The sequence below is a fragment of the Oncorhynchus keta genome, chromosome 21 (assembly GCF_023373465.1).
Source record: "Oncorhynchus keta strain PuntledgeMale-10-30-2019 chromosome 21, Oket_V2, whole genome shotgun sequence".
NCBI classification, from domain to species: domain Eukaryota; kingdom Metazoa; phylum Chordata; class Actinopteri; order Salmoniformes; family Salmonidae; genus Oncorhynchus; species Oncorhynchus keta.
In genome coordinates, this window is record NC_068441.1 from 21,651,277 (window position 1) to 21,678,840 (window position 27,564).

At 45.5% G+C, this 27,564-nt stretch overlaps 2 protein-coding genes across 3 annotated transcripts in view; both read left to right on the forward strand.

The window, feature by feature from the left end:
• The first annotated feature begins 1,355 nt into the window (after positions 1-1,355).
• Positions 1,356-27,564, forward strand: part of cdk18 (cyclin dependent kinase 18) — a 75,709-nt gene continuing 49,500 nt past the window's right edge. The window contains exon 1 of one of the 2 annotated variants that reach the window (XM_035796922.2): positions 1,356-1,504. The gene's annotated coding sequence lies outside the window, so the exon portion shown is untranslated. The remainder of the gene's footprint in view (positions 1,505-27,564) is intronic. The other variant, XM_052473481.1, reaches the window with a different exon arrangement.
• On the forward strand, positions 14,240-27,304 carry LOC127910308 (uncharacterized). The gene is made up of 2 exons (XM_052473483.1): positions 14,240-21,859; positions 21,970-27,304. Exon 1 carries the CDS (start codon positions 20,570-20,572, stop codon positions 21,734-21,736), a length of 1,167 nt encoding a protein of 388 aa, XP_052329443.1. The 5' UTR covers positions 14,240-20,569; the 3' UTR covers positions 21,737-21,859; positions 21,970-27,304.

Sequence of the window (27,564 nt, forward strand, 5' to 3'; positions counted from 1 at the left end):
GTTTTATGCAAACATACAAACATTTGGGGAATGTTCTTTGGTGGTTGTTACAGATGTTGTGGACAACATTTTAGAGAATGTTAGGAGAACATTCCAAGGATATTTAATCTCAAACATTTTTGATAAACAAATATATTTTGTCAAAACATTTTCTCAAGATAAAACCCTAGCTAGAACTTAATGAGAATCTTAGCTAATGTTCTGGGAATGTTCCCGGTTTGCTGGATATTCACTGCTTTTGCCTTGGGTCGGGTTTACGAGACTAAAAGGTGCATGTGTTGTTCTCATAACTGCTGTAAAGGAGATGATTATCGAGAGCATCCTGACGGGTTGCATCACTGCCTGGTATGGAAACTGCTCGGCCTCCAACTGCAAGGCACTACAGAGGGTAGTGCGTACAGCCCAGTACATCACCGGGGCCAAGCGTCCTGCCATCCAGGACCTCTATACCAGGCTGTGTCAGAGGAAGGCCCTAAAAATTGTCAAAGACTCCAGCCACCCTAGTCATAGACTGTCCTCTCTGCTACTGCACGGCAAGTGGTACCGGAGCGCCAAGTCTAGGTCACAGAGGCTTCAAAACAGCTTCTACCCTCAAGCCATAAGACTCCTGAACAGCTAATCAAATGGCTACCCAGACTTTTGCATTACACCCCCCCAATATACGCTGCTGCTACTCTGTTATTATCTATGCATAGCCACTTTAATAACTCTACCTACATGTACATAATTACATAAATTACCTTGACACCGGTGCCCCTGCCCATTGACACACTGACTCTGTACGGGTAACCCCTGTATATAGCCCCGCTATTGTTATTTACTGCTGCTCTTTAATTATTTGTTATACTTATCTCTTCATTTTTTTGTATTTTCTTAAAACTGGATTGTTGGTTGAGGGCTTGTAAGTAAGCTTTTCACTGTACGGTCTACACCGGTTTTATTCGGCGCGTGTGACAAATACAATTTGATTTGTTCAGTTGCTTCAACCTGTTTCCAAAAAATGGCTGTCCTGCATTAGCTGGTTAAAGTGAGAATCATGTCAACACTGAGGGCTGGCTGTGGAACGCTTGTGCGATGCTGAGCTGTGATTGGCCGTTGCTATGACAATGAGGGCGGGGTGAATGCGGTAGGGGGCGGAGAGAGAGATTGACGATAACACTCTTCTGTAACGTTCCCTCTCTTCTCATAATCTCGAGTTAGTTAGTTTTTTTCTGTTTATTATTTTTCAGTCAGCAGGTCATTGCATGCAGGCGGACGGAGTGGCTGAGTCCTGCGCTGTCAGAGGGGGAGATTGGAGTGGTTGTCTCTTGCTACTACGCTCTCTCTATTTCTCTCTCTTGCTTGTGTTCTGCCTGCTACCATCGGAATAACATTCCTGCAGCTCTGGATTATCTTCCTAAAACACAGAATTACACGTTTACACACACACCTGGGAAATCTCTGGATACCGTAAACAGAAGGAGAGAGGCTTCTGTTTCCCTTCGCGGGCGACCTCTTCTCCCCTGTAAGTACAACTGCAGCTGCTCTCTCCCCCTCTCTGCAGCGGTGTGTAACGTTACTTCTCACGTTGTCTGTATCTCTTTCTCTCTATCTTTCATACCTATCTGTTTTACCGTTTGCAAATGGAAGTACTTTATGTATCTAGTCCCCCCATTTGAAGGTGTCGTATGTATTTGGACAGTGTATTAAAGTAATCAAATCTTTGTTGTACCCATATTCCCTAGCACGCAATGACTACACCAAGCGTGTGAATCTACAAACTTGTTGGATGCATTTTTCAGTTTGTTTTGTTTTAGATTGTTGTGTCCAATAGAAGAGAATGGAAAATTGTTAATAAGAAAATATGTTTCTGAACACCTCTATATTAATGTGAAATGCCTCCATGATTATGGATATTGAGGGATAAATCGTGAAAATGTAATGAGTGAGAAAATGACACAGGCAGAGAGATCATACCCCCCCCCCCAAAAAAAGTATGCCTGCTAATCTTTGTGTGTCTGTGTGTCTCTCTCTCTCTGTGTGTCATAACCCCCCCGCCCTAAAAAATTGCTAACCTCTCACCATTACCGAATAACATCGGAGGTTAATGTGCTGGTGTTCTTTTCTCACTCATCAATAGTCACGATTCATTCATGATTATCCATAATCAAATCAAATTGTATTGGTCACATACACGTGTTTAGCAGATGTTATTGCAGTTGCAGGTGTAGCGAAATGCGTGTTCTTCTAGTTCCGAGAGTGCAGCAATATCTAACAAGTAATCACGGTAACACACACATTAACGTAGCATGTCTTGGGGATATGATCAAATATGAGAATACACTCAAATAAAAGGTGACATTCTGTAGTGTTGCTACATTTGATCTCAAATCCAAAATGCTAGAGTTAAATTAAAAGTTTTAGCTTGAGGTTTCTACAGATCTGCCAACCCTGGCTCGGTAAGGCCTTGCCCTGTGTCCTTTGCAGTGACACATATTCACCTCTGGCACTCTTGCACAATTTATTAGATTATTTTTTTATTTTTTATTTTTTATAATTGCCAAATCAAATCAAATGTTATTTGTCACATACACATGGTTAGCAGATGTTAATGCGAGTGTAGCGAAATGCTTGTGCTTCTAGTTCCGACAATGCAGTGATAACCAACAAGTAATCTAACTAACAATTCCAAAACTACTGTCTTATACACAGTGTAAGGGGGTAAAGAATATGTACATAAGGATATATGAATGAGTGATGGTACAGGGCAGCATACAGTAGATGGTATCGATTACAGTATATACATATGAGATGAGTATGTAGACAAAGTAAACAAAGTGGCATAGTTAAAGTGGCTAGTGATACATGTATTACATAAGGATGCAGTCGATGATAGAGTACAGTATATACGTATGCATATGAGATGAATAATGTAGGGTAAGTAACATTATATAAGGTAGCATTGTTTAAAGTGGCTAGTGATATATTTACATCATTTCCCATCAATTCCCATTATTAAAGTGGCTGGAGTTGGGTCAGTGTCAATGACAGTGTGTTGGCAGCAGCCACTCAATGTTAGTGGTGGCTGTTTAACAGTCTGATGGCCTTGAGATAGAAGCTGTTTTTGGGTTAGGGCAGTGTGCAGTGTGGTTGAGATTGCATCGTCTGTGGACCTATTTGGGCGGTAAGCAAATTGGAGTGGGTCTAGGGTGTCAGGTAGGGTGGAGGTGATATGGTCCTTGACTAGTCTCTCAAAGCACTTCATGATGACGGAAGTGAGTGCTACGGGGCGGTAGTCGTTTAGCTCAGTTACCTTAGCTTTCTTGGGAACAGGAACAATGGTGGCCCTCTTGAAGCATGTGGGAACAGCAGACTGGTATAGGGATTGATTGAATATGTCCGTAAACACACCGGCCAGCTGGTCTGCGCATGCTCTGAGGGCGCGGCTGGGGATGCCGTCTGGGCCTGCAGCCTTGCGAGGGTTAACACGTTTAAATGTCTTACTCACCTCGGCTGCAGTGAAGGAGAGACCGCATGTTTTCGTTGCAGGCCGTGTCAGTGGCACTGTATTGTCCTCAAAGCGGGCAAAAAAGTTATTTAGTCTGCCTGGGAGCAAGACATCCTGGTCCGTGACTGGGCTGGGTTTCTTCTTGTAGTCCATGATTGACTGTAGACCCTGCCACATGCCTCTTGTGTCTGAGCCGTTGAATTGAGATTCTACTTTGTCTCTGTACTGACGCTTAGCTTGTTTAATAGCCTTGCGGAGGGAATAGCTGCACTGTTTGTATTCGGTCATGTTACCAGACACCTTGCCCTGATTAAAAGCAGTGGTTCGCGCTTTCAGTTTCACACGAATGCTGCCATCAATCCACGGTTTCTGGTTAGGGAATGTTTTTATCGTTGCTTTGGGAACGACATCTTCAACGTACGTTCTAGTGAACTCGCACACCGAATCAGCGTATTCGTCAATATTTTTATCTGACGCAATACGAAACATGTCCCAGTCCACGTGATGGAAGCAGTCTTGGAGTGTGGAGTCAGCTTGGTCGGACCAGCGTTGGACAGACCTCAGTGTGGGAGCCTCTTGTTTAAGTTTCTGTCTGTAGGCAGGGATCAACAAAATGGAGTCGTGGTCAGCTTTTCCGAAAGGGGGACGGGGCAGGGCCTTATATGCGTCACGCAAGTTAGAGTAACAATGATCCAAGGTTTTACCACCCCTGGTTGCGCAATCGATATGCTGATAAAATTTAGGGAGTCTTGTTTTCAGATTAGCTTTGTTAAAATCCCCAGCTACAATGAATGCATCCTCCGGATAAATGGTTTCCAGTTTGCAAAGAGTTAAATAAAGTTTGTTCAGAGCCATCGATGTGTCTGCTTGGGGGGGATATATACGGCTGTGATTATAATCGAAGAGAATTATCTTGGTAGATAATACGGTCTACATTTGATTGTGAGGAATTCTAAATCAGGTGAACAGAAGGATTTGAGTTCCTGTATGTTTCTTTCATCACACCATGTCTCGTTAGTCATGAGGCATACGCCCCCGCCACTCTTCTTACCAGAAAGATGTTTGTTTCTGTCGGCGCGATGCGTGGAGAAACCCGTTGGCTGCACCGCCCCGGATAGCGTCTTCCCAGTGAGCCATGTTTCCGTGAAGCAGAGGACGTTACAGTCTCTGATGTCCCTCTGGAATGCTACCCTTGCTCGGATTTCATCAACCTTGTTGTCAAGAGACTGGACATTGGCAAGAAGAATGATAGGGAGTGGTGCGCGATGTGCCCGTGTCCGGAGTCTGACCAGAAGATCGCTACGTTTCCCTCTTTTACGAAGTCGTTTTTTTTGGGGGTCGCTGCATGGAATCAATTCCGTTGACCTGTTTGTAAGGCAGAACACAGGATCCGTGTCGCGGAAAACATATTCTTGGTCGTACTGATGGTGAGTTGACGCTGATCTTATATTCAGTAGTTCTTCTCGACTGTATGTAATGAAACCTAAGATGACCTGGGGTACTAATGTAAGAAATAACACGTAAAAAAAACAAAAAACTGCATAGTTTCCTAGGAACGCGAAGCGAGGCGGCCATCTCTGTCGGCGCCGGAAGTTATATGCCAGCTTGGTTCTCCAAAGACACTAGGCTAAAGATAGCTGTTTAAGAGCTAGTTAAAAAAACGGTCTCACAATGAGAGTGAAGATGGAATCACTGAGAAAGAAACAGGGAGCGTAAAGGTGTGTGTACAGGTGTAGGATCTTAATTTAATCACCCTGTTGCAGAACACTTCCTAATATTGAGTTGTACCTACTACCATACCCTATTCAAAGACACTAAAATATTTTTTCTTGCCCATTTTTCTTCCCCTTTTTTCTTGCACACATATACAATCCATATCTCAATTGTCTCAAGGTTTAAAAATCCTTCTTTAACCTGTCTCCTTCCCTTCATGTACACTGATTTGAAGTGGATTTAACAAGTGACCTCAATAAGGGATCACAGCTTTCACCTGGATTCACCTGAATTCACCTGGTCAGTCTATGGAAAGTGTTGCCAGTTATTCTGCGCTCTGGCACACTCAGACTAGAGTGCTCTGAAATCGGAGTAGATAGCCAGAGTAAATTTACAAACACACCCTTAGATTGACACACATGTGCGTTAAGAGTGTTAAGGATTAGACATATTGTACTTTTCTTAAATGTTGTTTTGTATTTGACTAAAACAAGCAGACAACAACAAAATTGCTTTTGAAAAACGTCAACTATTTGTTGTGAGCCAATGGGGTAACCTAGGTAACAACAGGTTGTTTTCTAATACCGACTGGGATTATCACAATTATGCATAACCTAATCAACATAGAACCCCCCCCTTTTTTTTTCTTTCTTTTTAAAAATATATATTTTGAATATTCATCAGTGTGTTGTGTGGAAGCTCTGTGGCAGCAGACTGTCAGCAGGGCAGAGGGAGACAGACTGAGATAAACAGACAGGCAACTATTAATAACTCGGACAGCCTTTATCAGCACTGTTTGTATTATGTCGTCACATTACCATAATTAAAATAAAGGTTAAATAAAAAATTTGTACACTACCATGAAGACTGAGGGACTAGAGTAGTGCACATGTTATTTCCTTAAGTTTCTAACTGTAGTTATATCATCAAACAAGAACTAATATGCTTATACAAACGTACTTGCATTTTTTAAAATTAAATTATTTATCAAATGACATGTATATTTTTGTTAATCCCTTTGAGGCTTTGTCTTCATTCAGCTTTGACTTAACTATACTATATAAAAATCTAAACGCAACATGCAACAATTTCAACGATATCATTTAGTTGCAGTTCTTATAAGGAAATCAGTCAATTTAAATGAATTAGGCCCTAATCTATGGATTTCACATGACCAGGCAGGGGTGCAGCCATGTGTGGGCCTTGGAGGGCACAGGCCCACCCACTGGGGAGCCAGGCCCACCCACTGGGGAGCCAGGCCCACCCACTGGGGAGCCAGGCCCACCCACTGGGGAGCCAGGCCCACCCACTGGGGAGCCAGGCCCACCCAATCAGAATGAGTTCCTCTTCAAAAAAGGGCTTTATTACAGACAACAATATTCCTCAGCACCCTTGGGATCTTTCATTTCAGCTCATGAAACATGGGACCAACACTTTACATGTTGCGTTTATATTATTGTTCAATATATATTCAGATCCTCTTTTTTGTTGCAGCCACATTTCTCCACCACATAACTTTTTAGAAAACAAAGACAGGCACAAGAGACAACCATTTTAATAAGCCATTATCAATCATCTGCTAACAGAGGTCACATACACAGAAAAACATTTGATAAACAATGTTATTCTTACAAACAACGGCCTCTAGTCTTATGTCGAGGGCTTCCTTGGGAACAGGTCAAAAGTACTAAGTAGGATGGGTAAGTATACCAATATGAACATACTGTACATTTGGATAGAAAAACACATACTTACTAGCTAGCTAACAACAACAACTATCTACTTCCTGTTTTGTCTTCTTCTGCTGTAGTGACTGCTTATTTACTACCAATGTCAACTAGTAAAATCACTACCTGATTACTATTGACAAGCCTGTGTGTACTAAAGCGTTAGTGTTTTTAATACTTATTTACAACCAACATCAAGTAGTTAAAATCTCTCCCTGAGTACTACTTTACTACTGGAAACACTGTTTTCCTACTTTTATTTTAATTTTTTTATTTCACCTTTATTTAACCAGGTAGGCTAGTTGAGAACAAGTTCTCATTTGCAACTGCGACCTGGCCAAGATAAAGCATAGCAGTGTGAACAGATAACACAGAGTTACACATGGAGTAAACAATTAACAAGTCAATAACACAGTAGAAAAAAGGGGAGTCTATATACAATGTGTGCAAAAGGCATGAGGAGATAGGCGAATAATTACAATTTTGCAGATTAACACTGGAGTGATAAATGATCAGATGGTCATGTACAGGTAGAGATGTTGGTGTGCAAAAGAGCAGAAAAGTAAATGAATAAAAACAGTGTGGGGATGAGGTAGGTGAAAATGGGTGGGCTATTTACCAATAGACTATGTACAGCTGCAGCGATCGGTTAGCTGCTCAGATAGCTGATGTTTGAAGTTGGTGAGGGAGATGAAAGTCTCCAACTTCAGCGATTTTTGCAATTCGTTCCAGTCACAGGCAGCAGAGTACTGGAATGAAAGGCGGCCAAATGAGGTGTTGGCTTTAGGGATGATCAGTGAGATACACCTGCTGGAGCGCGTGCTACGGATGGGTGTTGCCATCGTGAGCACTGAACTGAGATAAGGCGGAGCTTTACTTAGCATGGACTTGTAGATGACCTGGAGCCAGTGGGTCTGGCGACGAATATGTAGCGAGGGCCAGCCGACTAGAGCACAACTCTAATTGTGTATCTGAGTAGTGCATAAACTACACAATCCCTACAAGTCTCTACATAGCCACTACTGCACAAAATATGTTTTTCTAGTATTTCAGTAGTTGTTTTTCATTATGTAGGAGAGAAATACAACACTGTGGAAGGGAAGAGAGAAGGCAACTGTTCTTGAGAAAATATATATTTTTTGGCTGAGGACACTTTGATACTCTTAGTTTGACCGTAGCTTCTGTTTGCGTCTTTAGTTGACACCGTAAAAGCCCTTTTCCTTGGTAAAGATACACTGCCTCACAGAGACGATAAGACACATTCCTCTGTACCTCATGTAGAAGGGGTCTGCTTGTTTCTGCCAGCTTACGCTTAATCGTCTTAGCCTTAGCCCTGAGACCTGTAGTGGCGGTCACTCCTCAACCATGATATGAGTAGTGGTGATTTTCTGCTCTCTGAGGCACGGATGTATGGGCAAAAGGTCAGCAGTCAGCCTCAACCTTCTCTGGCCTCATATATACACACACACACACACACACACACACACACACACACACACACACACACACACACACACACACACACACACACACACACACACACACACACACACACACACACACACACACACACACACACACACACACACACACACACACACACACACACACATTGATTGTGAGAGGGCTGGGGGACAAACAGCAATGAGTAATTTGAGAGTACTCTGAAATCAGGGTTAGATGAAGCCGTCAATAGAGCCAATACATCACCACTCAGATGTCCGGGATGGTGACATCATCAGTACTATTTAGATGGCCTGACTCATGAATACTTTATGAAAGAGAATAGTTCAGCTTGCTTAATGTAATGAGTACGATGGGAGACAGAGAGCTGGTTTCAAGCGCAGGGCGCAAGCAGGTGTTTTTTAGTAAAGGATCACAGAAGGCAGGTAGCTTGGTCCAGGGACAGGCAGAAGGTCATACACAGGGACTCCAACAAGGTAACAGTACAGGCAGGGAAGAGGCTAATAACGAAATCCAAGAGATCAGGCAAGAGGTTGATGATAGGAAATCTGATAGGCAGGGAATAGGCAAAAAGACGTTGTTAGTGAGGATGGCCAAAAACTATGATACACAGGAGGACTAATACGGAAATACAGATCTTCGACTAGATTGTGTATCAAAACAAACAATACCTCAAAATGATGGGGTGCAAAGAAGTGAACTAAATAGTGTGTGTAAATTACATACAGGTGTGTGAACAGGTGATCAGAATTCAGGTGATTGGGATCTAGAGAGTGAGCTGCGTTCAGGGGATCTATGTTTGAGAGTGTGAGTTGGAAGCAGACGTTTCACTTAAGGCATTCCCAGCCGATTGTTATATTTTGGTTCTTCTTGAATTGCGGTGCCATTTGGGCATGGTTAATTTTTCTTGATTAAAAAAACATATATCTCTAATTGTAAATCAACTAATATGGCAGTTTAATGACTTTAAATCATTTTTACCATTATGATAACAATGTGCCACCAGTAAAAGTAGTAACACCAATTACACATTTAAGGTAATTGAGGAATGTCAAAACACAAGTTTAAGTTTAGGCATTCTGACAAGTTAAGGAATGGGTTAAAAAAATCCTCTGGTACTGTTGTATACTTTTTAGCCAGTAGTTCCACAGTAGCACTTACGAGCCAAACGTGGTCCCTGAAAATCACATAAAATGTCATATGTGCACATATGTGCATCGCGTCATTATTCTCGCTCTGCTGTGTGTGCATCTTGCTAGCTATCACTCAAATGGCGAGGGTCTGAACTGAAGCTCTTGGTTAGAAATCCAATTGCTAGGGGGCAGGCCCACATGGGGGGAAATGTAGGGGAAATGGCAAGATGGCGTAGCAGTAAGTCGTCCTGTCGTATCGTCTCTCTGTAAATATCTGTAAATATCTGTAAATATCGTCTCTTTTTCGTTTTAGATATTTTTCTTCGCATATCTTTAAAAACATTTTGCTAAACCTAAGCTTCCAAATACTCTCCTGCAATCCGCCTCACCCAATGTAGCTACTTTTCCTAAAGTATTTATATTTACTTCGGAACCGGAACCCCTCAACTGAAGCTAGCCAGCTAACCACCAGCTATGCTCGCCGTCTTCAGCTAACCGGTCATCAGCTAACCTCTAGCTCGGAAAGCTCTCGCCAGTTCGAACAACGCGACGCTAACCAGAGCATAACGGACCTATTTATTTTTTATCCCCAGATTCCCTCCGCAAACGGAACATTTTTTTCAGCTGGATCTTCACAACTAGCTATCGAGCTAAACCGCAACCCTGGTTGATTACTCCTGGCTAGCGTTTCCACCCACGTAGCTTGAAGCTAGCCCGGCCAGAGCTCCTGTGTTCCTAGCATACTCCTGGGCTTCTATACCCGGACCCACGACCGGTCTATCGATGTCACTGCATGAAGAGGAATAAACAGACTCACCCCATCGCGACGTCCTCCAAAGGCTAACTCTAGCCCTCGCTATCTTCTTGCTTGCTAATTCGGTATGCTAACTGCTAGCTTGTTTAGCCCAGGTCCGCTAACTACTACCTTGTTTACCCCGGCCTGCTAATCTGTTAGCACAGGCCTGCTAACCGTCTGCATCGCAGTGGCCCATATGTACTTTCTATCTCTTCCCGATTTTTAAAATTTGTTTATACCTTCCGGAAACCTGCCTCACCCAATGTGATACGGAATCGCTATTATTTTTAATTTTTAGAACACACTCAAGAACCTCCAGAAGCTAACCAGCTAACTAGCTACAAGCTATTTAGTCATTGTTAGTTTTTTTTAACCTGGATAACACTCGCCAGTCCAGCCCCCCTGCCCCATCCACCGCTGCCCCTGGACTCTGATCACTTGGCTACATAGCTGATGCACGCTGGACTGTACATTAATCACGGTACTCCATTCTGCTTGTTTGTTTTATCTGTCGGCCCCGTTGCCTAGTCAATGCCATTTTACCTGCTGTTGTTATGCTAGCTGATTAGCTGTTGTCTCACCCACTGTTTTAGCTAGCTTTCCCAATTCAACACCTGTGATTACTGTATGCCTCGCTGTATGTCTCTCTCAAATGTCAATATGCCTTGTATACTGTTGTACAGATTAGTTATCATTGTTTTAGTTCACAATGGAGCCCCTAGTTCCACTCTTCATACCCCTGATACCTCCTTTGTCCCACCTCCCACATATGCGGTGACCTCACCCATTACAACCAGCATGTCCAGAGATAAAACCTCTCTCATCATCACCCAGTGCCTGGGCTTACCTCCGCCGTACCCGCACCCCACCATACCCCTGTCTGCGCATTATGCCCTCAATATATTCTACCATGCCCAGAAACCTGCTCCTCTTATTCTCTGTCCCCAACGCTCTAGGTGACCAGTTTTGATAGCCTTTAGCCGCACCCTCATACTACTCCTTCTCTGTTCCGCGGGTGATGTGGAGGTAAACCCAGGCCCTGCATGTCCCCAGGTACCCTCATTTGTTGACTTCTGTGATCGAAAAAGCCTTGGTTTCATGCATGTCAACATCAGAAGCCTCCTCCCTAAGTTTGTTTTACTCACTGCTTTAGCACACTCTGCTAACCCTGATGTCCTTGCCGTGTCTGAATCCTGGCTCAGGAAGGCCACCAAAAATTCAGAGATTTCCATACCCAACTATAACATCTTCCGTCAAGATAGAACTGCCAAAGGGGGAGGAGTTGCAGTCTACTGCAGAGATAGCCTGCAAAGTAATGTCATACTTTCCAGGTCCATACCCAAACAGTTCGAACTACTAATTCTGAAAATTACTCTCTCCAGAAATAAGTATCTCACTGTTGCCGCCCGCTACCGACCCCCCCTCAGCTCCCAGCTGTGCCCTGGACACCATTTGTGAATTGATTGCCCCCCATCTAGCTTCAGAGTTTGTTCTGTTAGGTGACCTAAACTGGGATATGCTTAACACCCCGGCAGTCCTACAATCTAAGCTAGATGCCCTCAATCTCACACAAATCATCAAGGAACCCACCAGGTACAACCCTAACTCTGTAAGCAAGGGCACCCTCATAGACGTCATCCTGACCAACTGGCCCTCCAAATACACCTCCGCTGTCTTCAACCAGGATCTCAGCGTCCACTGCCTCATTGCCTGTATCCGCTACGGTGCCGCAGTCAAACGACCACCCCTCATCACTGTCAAACGCTCCCTAAAACACTTCTGTGAGCAGGCCTTTCTAATCGACCTGGCCCGGGTATCCTGGAAGGACATTGACCTCATCCCGTCAGTTGAGGATGCCTGGTCATTCTTTAAAAGTAACTTCCTCACCATTTTAGATAAGCATGCTCCGTTCAAAAAATGCAGAACTAAGAACAGATACAGCCCTTGGTTCACTCCAGACCTGACTGCCCTCGATCAGCACAAAAACATTCTGTGGCGGACTGCAATAGCATCGAACAGTCCCCGCGATATGCAACTGTTCAGGGAAGTCAGGAACCAATACACGCAGTCACTCAGGAAAGCTAAGGCCAGCTTCTTCAGGCAGAAGTTTGCATCCTGTAGCTCCAACTCCAAAACGTTCTGGGACACTGTGAAGTCCATGGAGAACAAGAGCACCTCCTCCCAGCTGCCCACTGCACTGAGGCTAGGGAACACGGTCACCACAAATCCATGATTATCGAAAACTTCAACAAGCATTTCTCAACGGCTGGCCATGCCTTCCGCCTGGCTACTCCTACCTCGGCCAACAGCTCCGGCCCCCCCGCAGCTCCTCGCCCAAGCCTCTCCAGGTTCTCCTTTACCCAAATCCAGATAACAGATGTTCTGAAAGAGCTGCAAAACCTGGACCCGTATAAATCAGCTGGGCTTGAAAATCTGGACCCTCTATTTCTGAAACTATCCGCCGCCATTGTCGCAACCCCTATTACCAGCCTGTTCAACCTCTCTTTCATATCGTCTGAGATCCCCAAGGATTGGAAAGCTGCTGCAGTCATCCCCCTCTTCAAAGGGGGAGACACTCTGGACCCAAACTGTTACAGACCTATATCCATTCTGCCCTGCCTATCTAAGGTCTTCGAAAGTCAAGTCAACAAACAGGTCACTGACCATCTCAAATCCCACCGTACCTTCTCCGCTATGCAATCTGGTTTCTGAGCCGGTCACGGGTGCACCTCAGCCATACTCAAGGTACTAAACGGCATCATAACCGCCATCGATAAAAGACAGTAACTGTGCAGCCGTCTTCATCGACCTTGCCAAGGCTTTCGACTCTGTCAATCACCAGATTCTTATCGGCAGACTCAGTAGCCTCGGTTTTTCGGATGACTGCCTTGCCTGGTTCACCAATTACTTTGCAGACAGAGTTCAGTGTGTCAAATCGGAGGGCATGCTGTCCGGTCCTCTGGCAGTCTCTATGGGGGTGCCACAGGGTTCAATTCTCGGGCCGACTCTTTTCTCTGTATATATTAATGATGTTGGTCTTGCTGCGGGCGATTCCCTGATCCACCTCTACGCAGACGACACCATTCTATATACTTTCGGCCCGTCATTGGACACTGTGCTATCTAACCTCCAAACGAGCTTCAATGCCATACAACACTCCTTCCGTGGCCTCCAACTGCTCTTAAACGCTAGTAAAACCAAATGCATGCTTTTCAACTGATCGCTGCCTGCACCCGCATGCCCGACTAGCATCACCACACTGGATGGTTCCGACCTTGAATATGTGGACACCTATAAGTACCTAGGTGTCTGGCTAGACTGCAAACTCTCCTTCCAGACCCATATCAAACATCTTCAATCGATAATCAAATCAAGAGTCGGCTTTCTATTCCGCAACAAAGCCTCCTTCACTCACGCTGCCAAGTTTACCCTAGTAAAACTGACTATCCTACCGATCCTCGACTTCGGCGATGTCATCTACAAAATCGCTTCCAACACTCTACTCAGCAAACTGGATGCAGTTTATCACAGTGCCATCCGGTTTGTCACTAAAGCACCTTATACTACCCACCACTGCGACTTGTATGCTCTAGTCGGCTGGCCCTCGCTACATATTCGTCGCCAGACCCACTGGCTCCAGGTCATCTACAAGGCCATGCTAGGTAAAGCTCCGCCTTATCTCAGTTCACTGGTCACGATGGCAACACCCATCCTTCGCACGCGCTCCAGCAGGTGTATCTCACTGATCATCCCTAAAGCCAACACCTCATTCGGCCGCCTTTCGTTCCAGTACTCTGCTGCCTGTGACTGGAACGAATTGCAAAAATCGCTGAAGTTGGAGACTAATATCTCCCTCACCAACTTCAAACATCAGCTATCTGAGCAGCTAACCGATCGCTGCAGCTGTACATAATCTATTGCTAAATAGCCCACCCATTTTCACCTACCTCATCCCCACAGATTTTATTTATTTACTTTTCTGCTCTTTTGCACACCAACATCTCTACCTGTACATGATCATCTGATCATTTATCACTCCAGTGTTAATCTGCAATATTGTAATTATTTGCCAACCTCCTCATGCCTTTTGCACACATTGTATATAGACTCCCCTTTTTTTCTACTGTTATTGACTTGTTAATTGTTTACTCCATGTGTAACTCTGTGTTGTCTGTTCACACTGCTATGCTTTATCTTGGCCAGGTCGCAGTTGCAAATGAGAACTTGTTCTCAAATAGCCTACCTGGTTAAATAAAGGTGAAATAAAACAAATAAAAATAAAATAGTTTCAAACAAGATATTTCATGGCTAATTGAGGTAAAATAGTCATTCTGATCATGCAGATTCTGCATGTATGAACTACACATTGACACATCCAGCCCAAAGCGGGAGGATTAAAAAATACTTTTCTATTCACAAACATTTCCAGAGCATGTCTTTAAGTTTTGGGATAGGGTTCAAACAGAACATGTTTAAATGACTTCTGTGGTATAAATGACTTGCATTATGTTTGATCATTGATAATCAGTTCGATATAAAAAAATATGTATTACAGTCATGTGAAAACCCCCTGGAAAGTAGTATTTCTATTTGGACAGATGAATATGTAACCTTCACTTCAACACTTGACGGATAAAGGTACTTATACTTTGCAATAATTTAACTTGCTGATGTGTAGCACCCTGTTTTGTAGCACCCTGTTTTGTACAGTTCAGGAGAACTAAGAGAACTGATATTATGCAGAATATGATGGAGACCTCAAATCTAGGAGGAAACTGACTACAAACCTTTCTCTCAGCCTCATGGCAAAATGTGTAGAATAGCATGTAATTAGTTAATGTGATCATGTGTTGAGTGATTGAATTTACCTGTGTTATCCTGTTATTGCATTAGGGTGTGTATTTACTCCATGTTAGTGAGTTAGTGTAATGTGTATGATGCCAGGGCTGTAGGTTTAAGTGTAATTTTTAAACAGTATACACTGAGTGTACAAAACATTAAGAACACCTTTCTAATATTGAGTTGCATCCCCCCCTTTTGCCAGCCTCAATTCATCTGGGCATGGACTCTACAAGTTGTCGAAAGCATTCCACAGGGATCCTGGCCCATGTTGACTCCAATGCAGTTGTGTCAAGTTGGCTGGATGTCCTTTGGGTGGTGGACCATTCTTGATGCAAATGGGAAACATTTGAGCGTTAAAGAAAACAGCAGCATTGCAGTTCTTGACACAAGCCGGTGTGCCTGGCACCTACTACCATAGCACGTTCAAAGGAATTTAAATGTTTTGTCTTGCCCATTCACCCTCAATGGCACACACACTATCTATGCCTCAATTGTTTTAAGGCTTAAAAATCCTTCTTTAATCTGTCTTCTCCCCTTCATCTACAGTGATTTAATGTGGATTTAACAAGTGAACTCAGTAAGGGATCATAGCTTTTACCTGGGTTCACCTGATCAGTCTATGTCATGTAAAGAGAAGATGGTCTTAATGTTTTGTACACACAGTGTATATAAGTATAGGAGAAACAGGAGCTAAGAATCACACATGACCAGAGAAGCTCACCATGAAATGTCCCAAATTCCAAACCAACACCTAGCTCCCACCCCTAGACACCTCTTAATACCAACTGTGAGGAGTTCCCTTCTCTGAAGTCCCCTTCAATACCATTGACCCATAAAAGCCACGTATTTTACGAGTCTAGGGAGGGAGACAATATTTCCTGCCTCAGGAAGGTACAGTAAGTGACATCACTGCACAATGCTAATTTAAGCCCTATTCTTACAGGACTAGTATTACTAAAGAATTTTGGTTATGTCATTTAATATTTAAAAAATAAAATAATAATTCACCTTTTATTTAACCAGGTAGGCCAGTTGAGAAGTTCTCATTTACAACTGCGACCTGGCCAAGATAAAGTAAAGTAGTGCGACAAAAACAACAACAGAGTTACACATGGGATAAATTAACATACAGTCAATAATGCAATAGAAAAATCAGTATACATTGTGTGCAAATGAAATAAGGAGGTAAAGCAATAAATAGGCCACAGTGGCGACGTAATTACAATTCAAAATGTAAAACACTGGAGTGATATGTGCAGATGAGGATGTGCAACTAGAAATACTGGTGTGCAAAAGAGCAGAAAAACAAATATAAGGGATGAGGTAGGTAGTTGGTTGGATGGGCTATTTACAGATGGACTGTGTACAGCTGCAGCGATCGGTAAGCTGCTCTGACAGCTGACACTTGAAGTTAGCGAGGGAGATATAAGTCTCCAACTTGAGTGATTTTTTTTTGCAATTCGTTCCAGTCATTGGCAGCAGAGAACTGGAAGGAAAGGCGGCCAAAAGAGGTGTTGGCTTTGACCAGTGAAATATACCTACTGGAGCATGTGCTGCCAGTGGGTGTTGCTATGGTGACCGGTGAGCTGAGATAAGGCGGAGCTTTACCTAGCAAAGACTTATAGATTACCTGGAGCCAGTGGGTTTGGCGACGAATATGTAGCGAGGACCAGCCAACAAGAGCGTACAGGTCACGGGGGTGGGTAGTATATGGGGCTTTGGTGACAAAACGGATGGCACTGTGATAGACCGCATCCAATTTGCTGAGTAAAGTGTTGGAGGCTATTTTGTAAATGACATCGCCGAAGTCGAGGATCGGTAGGGTAGTCAGTTTTACGAGGGTATGTTTGGCAGCATGAGTGAAGGAGACTTTGTTGCGAAATAGGAAGCAGATTCTAGATTTAATATTGGATTAGAGATGCTTAATATGAGTCTGGAAGGAGAGTTTACAGTCTAGCCAGACAACTAGGTATTTATAGTTTTCCACATATTCTAAGTCAGAACTGTCCAGAGTAGTGATGCTAGTCAGGCGTGCGGGCGGGGACAGCAATCGGTTGAAGAGCATGCATTTAGTTTTACTAGCATTTAAGAGCAGTTGAAGGCTATGGAAGGAGTGTTGTATGGCATTGAAGCTCGTCTGGAGGTTTGTTAGCACAGTGTCCAAAGAAGGCCAGATGTATACAGAATGGTGTCATCTGCGTAGAGGTGGATCAAAGAGTCACCCACAGCAAGAGCGACATCATTGATGTATACAGAGAAAAGAGTCAGCCCGAGAATTGAACCCTGTGGCACCCCCATAGAGACTGCCAGAGGTCCGGACAACAGGCCCTCCGATTTGACACACGGGGGGGGGGGCAGTTGCTGCGGCGGGTGCACAGCCAGGTGGAAAGCTATAGAGAAATGCTTTTTGAAATTATCGTGGATTTATCGGTGGTGACAGTGTTTCCTAGTCTCAGTGCAGTGGGCAGATGGGATGAGGTGCTCTTATTCTCCATGGACTTTACAGTGTCTCAGAACCTTTTTGGAATTCGTGCTGCAGGATGCAAATTTCTGTTAGGAAAGCAAAGGCTAGCTTTTTCAAACTTGACTGTGTATATTGGTTCCTGACTTCCCTGAAAAGTTCCATATCGCGGGGACTATTCGATGCTAGTGCAGTATGCCACAGGATGTTTTTGTGCTTGTCAATGGCAGTCAAGTCTGGAGTGAACCAAGGGCTATATCTGTTCTTAGTTCTACATTTTTTGAATGGGGCATGCTTATTTAAGATGGTGAGGAAAGCACATGTTTTTCAAATAACCAGGCATCCTCTAATGAGGAGGTGAGGTCAATATCCTTCCAGGATACCCGGGCCAGGTCGATTAGGAAGGCCTGCTCGCAGAAGTGTTTTAGGGACCGTTTGACAGTGATGAGGGGTGGTCGTTTGACCACGGACCCATAACGGACACTGTCAATGAGGCAGTGATCGCCGAGATCCTGGTTGAAAACAGCAGAGGTGTATTTGGAGGGCAAGTAGGTCAGGGTGATATCTATGAGGGTGCCCATGTTTACGGATTTGGGGTTGTACCTGGTAGGTTCCTTGATCATTTGTGTGAGATTGAGGGCATCTAGCTTTGATTATAGGATGGCCGGGGTGTTAATCATATCCCAATTTAGGTCACCTAGCAGCATGAACTCTGACGATAGATGGGGGGCAGTCAATTCACATATGGTGTCCAGGGCACAGCTGGGAGCTTAGGGGGGTCTATAACAAGTGGCAACAATGAGGGACTTATTTCTGGAGAGATGGATTTTTAGAATTAGAAGCTCGAACTGTTTGGACATAAACCTGGATAGTATTACAGAACTCAGCAGGCTCTCTACAGAAGATTGCAGTTCTATCTTGACGGGAAATGTTGTAATTGGGGATAGAAATTTCAGAAATGTTGGTGGCCTTCTTAAACTAGGATTCATACACAGCTTGGACATCAGGGTTGGCGGAGTGTGCTAAAGCAGTGAATAAAGCAAATTTAGGGAGGAGGCTTCTGATGTTAAATCTGCAGTAGAAGATGTCCTAAAAGCCCTCCAGCCTTCAGATTTGAGCTAAACAGTGCACTTGATATGCATTTTTAAGCTATGAAGGAGCAAGTGAAGTTTTAATTTCCAAACCTTTAGCTCAATTTTATGCTGCTTTGCGATCTATTAACAGCAAGGGCTCAATAAATAAATATTTTTTATGATACATTTGCCTATGTTCAATTCAATCGCACATATCATATAAACAAAATCATTCACCGTGGCCCTTCATATTGTTGTAAGTGGAGATCCCACCTACATAGTTATTGTATGACTGATGGCTTACCAGCCAATCACATGAGAGTTATTCGGTTATATTTGTTGGGCTCTGTTTTAAGTGTCGGATTTTGACTTGACATATTGCCCCAGAACAGAGTCAAGCTTGTTCTGGACAACTAACGGTAATCGGAAACGACTATAAACTCAGAGACATTATTGTGCCGTCCAGCTACAAGTTTATTGACTGTTTATATAAGTAAACAGACATTAGACTCCCCTCAATTGGTGTAGCTAGCCAGCACGAAACCAACGTCCCTATCTCTCTATGGCTGATGATCATCACATTGCCATGACAAAACTGTAAAAACAACTGAAGCCAGATGTCACACCCTGATCTGTTTCACCTGTCTTTGTGATTGTCTCCACCCCCTCCAGGTGTCGCCCATTTTGCCCAATATCACCTGTGTATTTATACCTGGACTCTCTGTTCGTAGGTTGCCAGTTCTTCTTGTTTGTTCAAGTCAACCAGCGTTTTGTGTCTCAGCTCCTGTTTTTTTCCCGTCTCTCTTTTCTCACCCTCCTGGTTTTGACCCTTGCCTGTCCTGACACCGAGCCCGCCTGCCTAACCACTCTGCCTGCCCCTGAGCCTGCCTGCTGACCTGTACCTTTGCCCCCCTCTGGATCCACCCGGCACAGCCAGAAGAGGACTGGCCATCCCACATAGCCTGGTTCCTCTCTAGGTTTCTTCCTAGGTTTTGGCCTTTCTAGGGAGTTTTTCCTAGCCACCGTGCTTCTACACCTGCATTGCTTGCTGTTTGGGGTTTTAGACTGGGTTTCTGTACAGCACTTTGAGATATCAGCTGATGTACGAAGGGCTATATAAATACATTTGATTTGATTTGATTACCACCCTCTGCCTTACCCTGATCCTGATCCAAAGATTTTGGCTCCCTCATCAGTTTGACCATCCGCATTGATTCGTGATTGTGGGAACAACGGATGGAGAGGAAATTCGATTTCACTAGCACGTCCAGGGATTCCACCTCGCCTCCGAGTCATCCAGGAAGTCCCCGACGGTCCCATGACCGAGAGCACCCGAGATTTCCTGACCTTCCTTGAGAGTCCCCGAGGATGGCCAAGGCACTGTTTCCCAAGCCCAGGCAAATAGGCAGGGCTGGGCTGTCGCCAGCGGAACGGCAACACCGGATCAGAACAAGGAGCTGTCTGTATTGCGGGACTTTTGGTAATTTTGTGTCCTCGTGCCTGGAAAAAGACCAGGCTCACCGATAAGAGCGAGTACTCTGGTGGCCATATGGGGAACTTTTTTCCTTCCCTTACTCGCACCATTTTTCATGTGATTCTGCTGTGGGGAAACCAGTCCAAATCTCTCCGGGTCCTCATTGACTGGGGCCGATGAGAGCTTTTTGAATGCCATGCTGGCTTCCGAGCTGAACATCCCCACTCAGCCCCTCTCCATTCTCGTGGATATTAGAGTGTTGGTTGGACACTCTATAAGTAGGGGCCCCCCCATTCTGATGGCAACACCGCCATCTTGACCGTGGCGGATCGCTTTTCCAAGGCCGTCCACTTCATTCCTTTCCCCAAGTTACCCTCTGCCAAGGAGACGTGCTGCACCATGAGCTGGGCCGTCTTCCGGGCCCATGGGCATGGTCTCCGAATGCGGCCCTCAGTTCTCATCCCGGTTCTGGAAGGCGTTCTACACCCTCATTTGGGCCATCGGCCAGCCTGTCTTCCGGGTTCTACCGCCAGTCTAACAGCCAGTCGGAGCGAGCCAACCAGGACCTCAAGACCACCCTGTGCTGCCTGTTCTCCTCCAGTCCCACCACCTGGAGCCAGCAGCTGGTGTGGGTGGAATATGCCTGCATCACCCTTCCCTGCTCTGCCATGGGCCTATCACCGTTTGAGTGTTCCCTGGGGTATCAGCCCCCGCTCTTCCCTGAGCAAGAGGAAGTCGGCATACCTTCTGCCCAGATGTTTGTCCGCCTTTGTCATCGTACATGGAGGAAAGCCCGGTCGGCACTCCTCAAGACCACCTCCAGGTATCGACGACAAGTGGATTTCCATCGGACCCCAGCTCCCCAGTATTGTCTCGGGCAGAAGAAATGGCTATCCACCCGGGATCTGCCCCTCCGGGTGGAAATCCCGCACACTGTCCCCCCGGTTTATCGGCCCGTTCCCCATTCCCAAGTTCATTAGCCCCTCTGCTGTTCGTCTTCTGTTGCCCGGTACCCTTCGTATACATCTCACCTTTCATGTGTCCAGAGTCAAACACATATCTCACAGCCCTTTGTCTCCCCTTTCCAAGCCCACTACTCTCCCCCGTCTCATCAACGGCCAACTGGCTTACACAGTGAGGAGTCTACTGAAGGTTCGACCTCGGGGCAGGGGATTCTATTACCTGGTTGACTGGGAAGGTTATGTCCCGGAGGAGAGGTCCTGGGTTCCGCCAGGAACATCCTGGACCCAGGCCTCATTGCGAACTTTCAGCACTGACACCCCGGTCAACCAGGTATGCGCCCAGGTAGGACACCAGGTGGCGCCCCTAGAGAGGGGGTACTGTCACACCCTGATCTGTTTCGCCTGTTTTTGTCATTGCATTCACCCCCCTCCAGGTGTCGCCCATTTTCCCCATTATCCACTGTGTGTTTATACTTGTGCTCTCTGTTCGTCTGTTGCCAGTTCGTCTTGTTTGTTCAAGTCAATCAGCATTTTGTGTCTCAGCTCCTGTTTTTACCAGTCTCTCTTTTCTCACCCTCCTGGTTTTGACCCTTGCCTGTCCTGACTCCGAGCCCGCATGCCTGACCACTCTGCCTGCCCCTGAGCCTGCCTGCCAACCTGTACCTGTGCCCACCCTCTGGATTACCGACCTCTGCCTTACCCTGACTCTGAGCCTGCCTTCTACCCGGTACCGTTTCCACACCTCTGGTTTACTGACCCCTGCCTGCATTGACCTGTCTATTGCCTGCCCCTGTTGAAATATTACACTATTGTTTATTCAATGTGGTCTGCATCTAGTTCTTACCTTCATACCTGATCAGATGTTGCATCTTGAGGAGGACCATTTCAACTTTGGAAAGTGATACACTGTGGCAGGACGCTGTCAGTGCATGGAGCCAGTGCATCAGGATACAGATTGAGATATAGTTTTTCCTTTTCTAGCTCAGAATATACAGTATTTTTCATAATCACAGTGTAATCTTAAAGGCATGTGCTGTTCTCCCACTTTGCGGCAGCTAAGTGACAAATCAGAGAAGAGATGTGACCAACTGGAGAAGAGAATCGACAGGAAGATAGACGTCATCCTAAGCTCATGTGAGTCTGCTCCGCTCTGCTCACTTATCATGGTTCTGCATCTGGTCTCTTTTTCAATGGGGCCCCATCAAACACATCACCCTTTGCAGCAGAACTTCATGTCATTGACCAGTATGCCAGTCAGACCGAGGGAAACTGGTTGTAGGCTTGTATAGAATTCTCCCATGGCCTTCGAACATGACATATCTGGACACACCCATGAAACTGCCAATAGGCCCACGTCCAGATCTTCCGTGGCCAGTCATCCGGTAGGGGAAGGAAACACAGAGGAGAGGCACAGGCCCATGCACAGCACCCCCATGAGTACTGACTTTAATAAGGAGGGCTGCTTCTATGAAGGTGATGGCCTGAAGACCAAGTTGGCTATGTTTGAAGGGAAGGAGGATTGGGGGTCATTCATGATTCCTTTTTCATGTCTAGCACGGAAATACTACTGGAACTCAGAGATACTTGACTGGATGCACGAGTGCCTGAGGGGTCATTCCATCTTTTTTGTGTGCTCCCTCCCACAGTACGTTAGGGAGGACAACGACCAGCTGGTCACGCACCTGCAGACCAGGTTTGGTCAGAAGGAACCACCCATGACTGTGAGGAGGAAACTGGGGGAGATTAGGCAGGGTATGGAAACATCTGCTGAGTTTGCAGAGGAGGTCAATTGCCTGGTTTCTCTTGCCTATCCTGGGGTTAGCTTGGTGCCTCAGGATCAGCTTGCCACTGACGCTTTCCTTAATGGACTCAAAAAACAAAAGGTGGCATACAAGGTGATAAACTGTGACCCTGGCTCAAGCACAGCAACTCGTGGAGGTGCACGAGCACAACTTAAAGGCAACTGTTGGTCGTGACAGCAAATCAAGGCACAGGGCTCGAAGCCTATCGTGGTCTGACTCAGACGAACAACCAGTGACACACATGGTTCAAGGGCCCACATAAGTTTGAGTCTCTACTGGAAGAAATTAAACCGTTACGGGTGGAGCCGAGAAGCCTTGAACAACCCCCTGCACCCCCTAAGTTTGTCATATCCGGCCCCATCAGCTACCTAGAGCTGTCTACTGAGCGGGGGAGAAGGAGGTCCGGCCAAGGCGGAGTCACGTTCCAGTCCCCAAGCCCAAACAAAGGTGCCAAAACCACCTGCTTCCAGTGTCGGTAGGGGCATTTCAGAAGACAATGCTCAAGGTCTCCTAGCCCCACCCCATCCAGAACTCTAGACAGACGCCCAACTCCAGACCTCACCACCATGAACAAGTCCCGAGAATAGGGCGAGCTGCTAGCCGAGGCCCAAGCCTTCAGATCCCAGTCTAAGTTAATGGGGTTGATCAATTTGCACGCTGGGTTGAGGCCTACCGACTCCCAGACCAAGGTACAGAGAGCACAGCAAAAGCCCTGGTCATGGAGTTCATTGCTCGCTTTGGTAGTCCCCTCGAACTCCACACAGATCAAGGAATACATTTCCAAAGCTTTCTGTTCTAGGAAGTGTGCCGCCTACTACAGATTAAAAAAACAAGTACCACACCTTACCATCCATCCTCAAATGGTAGAGCGGTTTAATCGCACGCTCTTGTAGATGAACTGCCTCTATGTTGATGAGAATCAAAAGAACTTGGACCAGCACTTACCCCTACTCAGTACTGCCTACTGCAGCGTCCCACACTCCACAATGGGGTTCACACCCAACAGAATGATGCTGGGCAGAGCTATATCAACCGCAGGACATCTGGCTTTGCACAGCAGAACTGCAAAACAAACAGAGACATACCTGCCTTTGTGCATCTTCGCGCAGCACAGGTCCGGCAGAAGAAAGCACATGACCTACGTGCTATGGAGTGAACCTACCAACTGGGAGACTTGGTGTACATGCGGGACAGCACCAAAAAATAAGGACTATGCCCTAAGCTAAAATCACCATAGGAAAGGCCCCTTTGTCATCGGTGCATGTTTTGGACCTGTCCTGTACGAAATCAGTGGTCTACGAGGAAAGAAGGTCCTCCAACATGACCACCTGTCTCCATACACTGGGGAGGTGGTCCCAGGACGGATGAAACGACTCAGACATCAGGTCACCATACAACACCGGAGTACCTCAACTGAACCCACACAAAGCCTAGACACCCCTGACAACCAAGACCCTATTTCCACAGCTGTGGAACAGAGTGAAAATGACTGTGGAGAAAAGAAAAAGAAAAGCTCTGACCGGCTGCACGCAGTCGCTGCGTGCTGAAGAAAACACCATCAGCCAAGAATAAAACACAGAGGGCGAGTAGTCCACTTGTTATCAGGACTGACACATTGGGAAAAAAACAAGCAAACAAGCCAATATTGACTCTAGTTACTGATGTTTTTTCAGTGAAAGGGAACTGTTACTGTCATCCTGAAAAGTGAAGTTGTGAAAAGGACATTAACACTCACCTTTAGTTACTGAACAAGGTAGTCACTTGTTCAGTAAAAAAAAGAGAGAAAAGAGATACTTACCTTGTTTGCTGTTACTACTGATGACACTCAAATGTTTGAAATGCATTTAACTTTGCATTTAACTTTTACCAGTATGTTTGTTCATAGTGGGGAAAATGGTTAGTTATTGTGAGTGCCCAAGGGACTCGGCACTGCTGGAGGGGGGTGGTGTTGTAAGTGAAGATCCCGCCTACATAGTTATTGTATGAGTGTTGGCTTACCAGCCAATCATGTGAGAGTTATTCAGCTATATTTGTTGCGCACCGGTTTAAGTGTCTTGACATATTTCCCCATCATGGAACCAAGCTAGTTCTTGTGTTGGAGCTAGTTGGTCTAGTGCATTATATTATTTACAAGTTGGTAATAAAACGGCCAAAGAGAGAATGTTGTTGTGGCCTTCTTTCCACGCCTCCAAACAACGAGTAGTTGACAGGGGTCCAGGATCATTGATCGAACTACAGTACAGTAGCTAGCTACCATTAGCTAACAACTGTGGTAATGCAACAGGAGACGGCTGATCAACTCCACGTAGGACATACAACAATATATAGGCTATGCTCAGAACATTCAATTTATCGAATCAGTTATTGTTTTCGTGCTCAAACTGTGACCAACACCTGTCAAACTCAGACATTTTTCTCAAAACACAGGGATGTAGATTCGCACGGGACTAGTATTAATGGCGCCGGAGGAGATGACTGCCGTTTTATGGTCCCCTAACCAATTGTGCTATTGTGTGTGTTTTTTTCCACAGTATTTGTAACTGATTTTGTACATGATGTTTCTGCCACCGTCTTTAATAACCGAAAAGAGCTTTGAGATATCAGGAGAGCGATTACTCACCGCGTACTGGAAGATTTTTTATTTTAGGAGTTGGCCACAAAGTATTTTCTTCACACACCCGAAAAGGCCCTCATCCCCGTCATTCGCAGGAGAAAGAGACTGAGATATCGGGGACATAGGTCAGGGTGCCTTGTAAGGATTTGATGTCGAGTGGGTAATCTGCCTTTAACCATTGGTCCTATTAGCCAACGTACAATCATTGGATAATAAAATAGACAAACTACGATCACATATAATCCTACCAACAGGACATAAAAAACTGTAATATCTTATGTTTCACCGAGTCGTGGCTGAACGACGACATGAATAACATACAGCTGGCGGGTTTTTATTCTGTATTGGCAGGATAGAACAGCCGCCTCTGGTAAGACAAGGGATGGCGGTCTATGTATATTTGTAAACAACAGCTGGTGCACAACATATAATGAAGGTTTTGCTCACCTGAGGTAGAGTATCTCACGATAAGCTGTAGACCCCACTATTTACCAAGAGTTTATCTATATTGTTCGTAGCTGTCTATTTACCACCACAAACCGATGCTGGCACTAAGACCACGCTCAATGAGCTGTAGACGGCCATAAGCAAACAGGAAAACGCTCATCCAGAGGCAACGCTCCTAGTGGCCGGGGACTTTAATGCAGGGAAGCTTAAATCCATTTTACCTCATTTCTACCAGCATGTTAAATGTGAAACCAGAGGGGGAAAACTCTAAACTCTAGACCACACACAGAGATGCGTACAAAGCTCTCCTTCACCCTCCATTGGGCAAATCTGACCATAATTCTATCCTCCTGATTCCTGCTTACAAGAAAAACTAAAGCAAGAAGCACCAGTGACACGTTCAATAAAAAAAGTGGTCAGATGAAGCAGAAGCTACAGGACTGATTTGCTAGCACAGACTGGAATTTGTTCCGGGATTCTTCCGATGGCATCAGTCACTGGCTTCATCAATAAATGCATAAGATGACGTCGTCCCCACAGTGACTGTACGTACATACCCCAACCAGAAGCCATGGATTACAGGCTGGCGCTTTCAATGAGCGGGACTCTAACCCCGAAGCTTATAAGAAATTCCGCTATGCCTTCTGACGAACCACCAATCAGGCAAAGCATCAATACATGACTAAGATTGAATCGCACTCCACCGGCTCAGACGCTCGTCAGACCAGTATCCCTTCTTTCTTTTCTCTCCAAAACTCTTGAACGTGCCGTCCTTGGCCAGCTCTCCCGCTATCTCTCTCTGAATGACCTTCTTGATCCAAATCAGTCAGGTTTCAAGACTAGTCATTCAACTGAGACTGCTCTTCTCTGTATCACGGAGGCGCTCCGCACCGCTAAAGCTAACTCTCTCTCCTCTGCTCTCATCCTTCTAGACCTATCGGCTGCCTTCGATACTGTGAACCATCAGATCCTCCTCTCCACCCTCTCCGAGTTGGGCATCTCCGGCGCGGCCCACGCTTGGATTGCGTCCTACCTGACAGGTCGCTCCTACCAGGTGGCGTGGCGAGAATCTGTCTCCTCACCACGCGCTCTCACCACTGGTGTCCCCCAGGGCTCTGTTCTAGGCCCTCTCCTATTCTCGCTATACACCAAGTCACTTGGCTCTGTCATAACCTCACATGGTCTCTCCTATCATTGCTATGCAGACGACACACAATTAATCTTCTCCTTTCCCCCTTCTGATGACCAGGTGGCGAATCGCATCTCTGCATGTCTGGCAGACATATCAGTGTGGATGACGGATCACCACCTCAAGCTGAACCTCGGCAAGACGGAGCTGCTCTTCCTCCCGGGAAGGACTGCCCGTTCCATGATCTCGCCATCACGGTTGACAACTCCATTGTGTCCTCCTCCCAGAGCGCTAAGAACCTTGGCGTGATCCTGGACAACACCCTGTCGTTCTCAACTAACATCAAGGCGGTGGCCCGTTCCTGTAGGTTCATGCTCTACAACATCCGCAGAGTACGACCCTGCCTCACACAGGAAGCGGCGCAGGTCCTAATCCAGGCA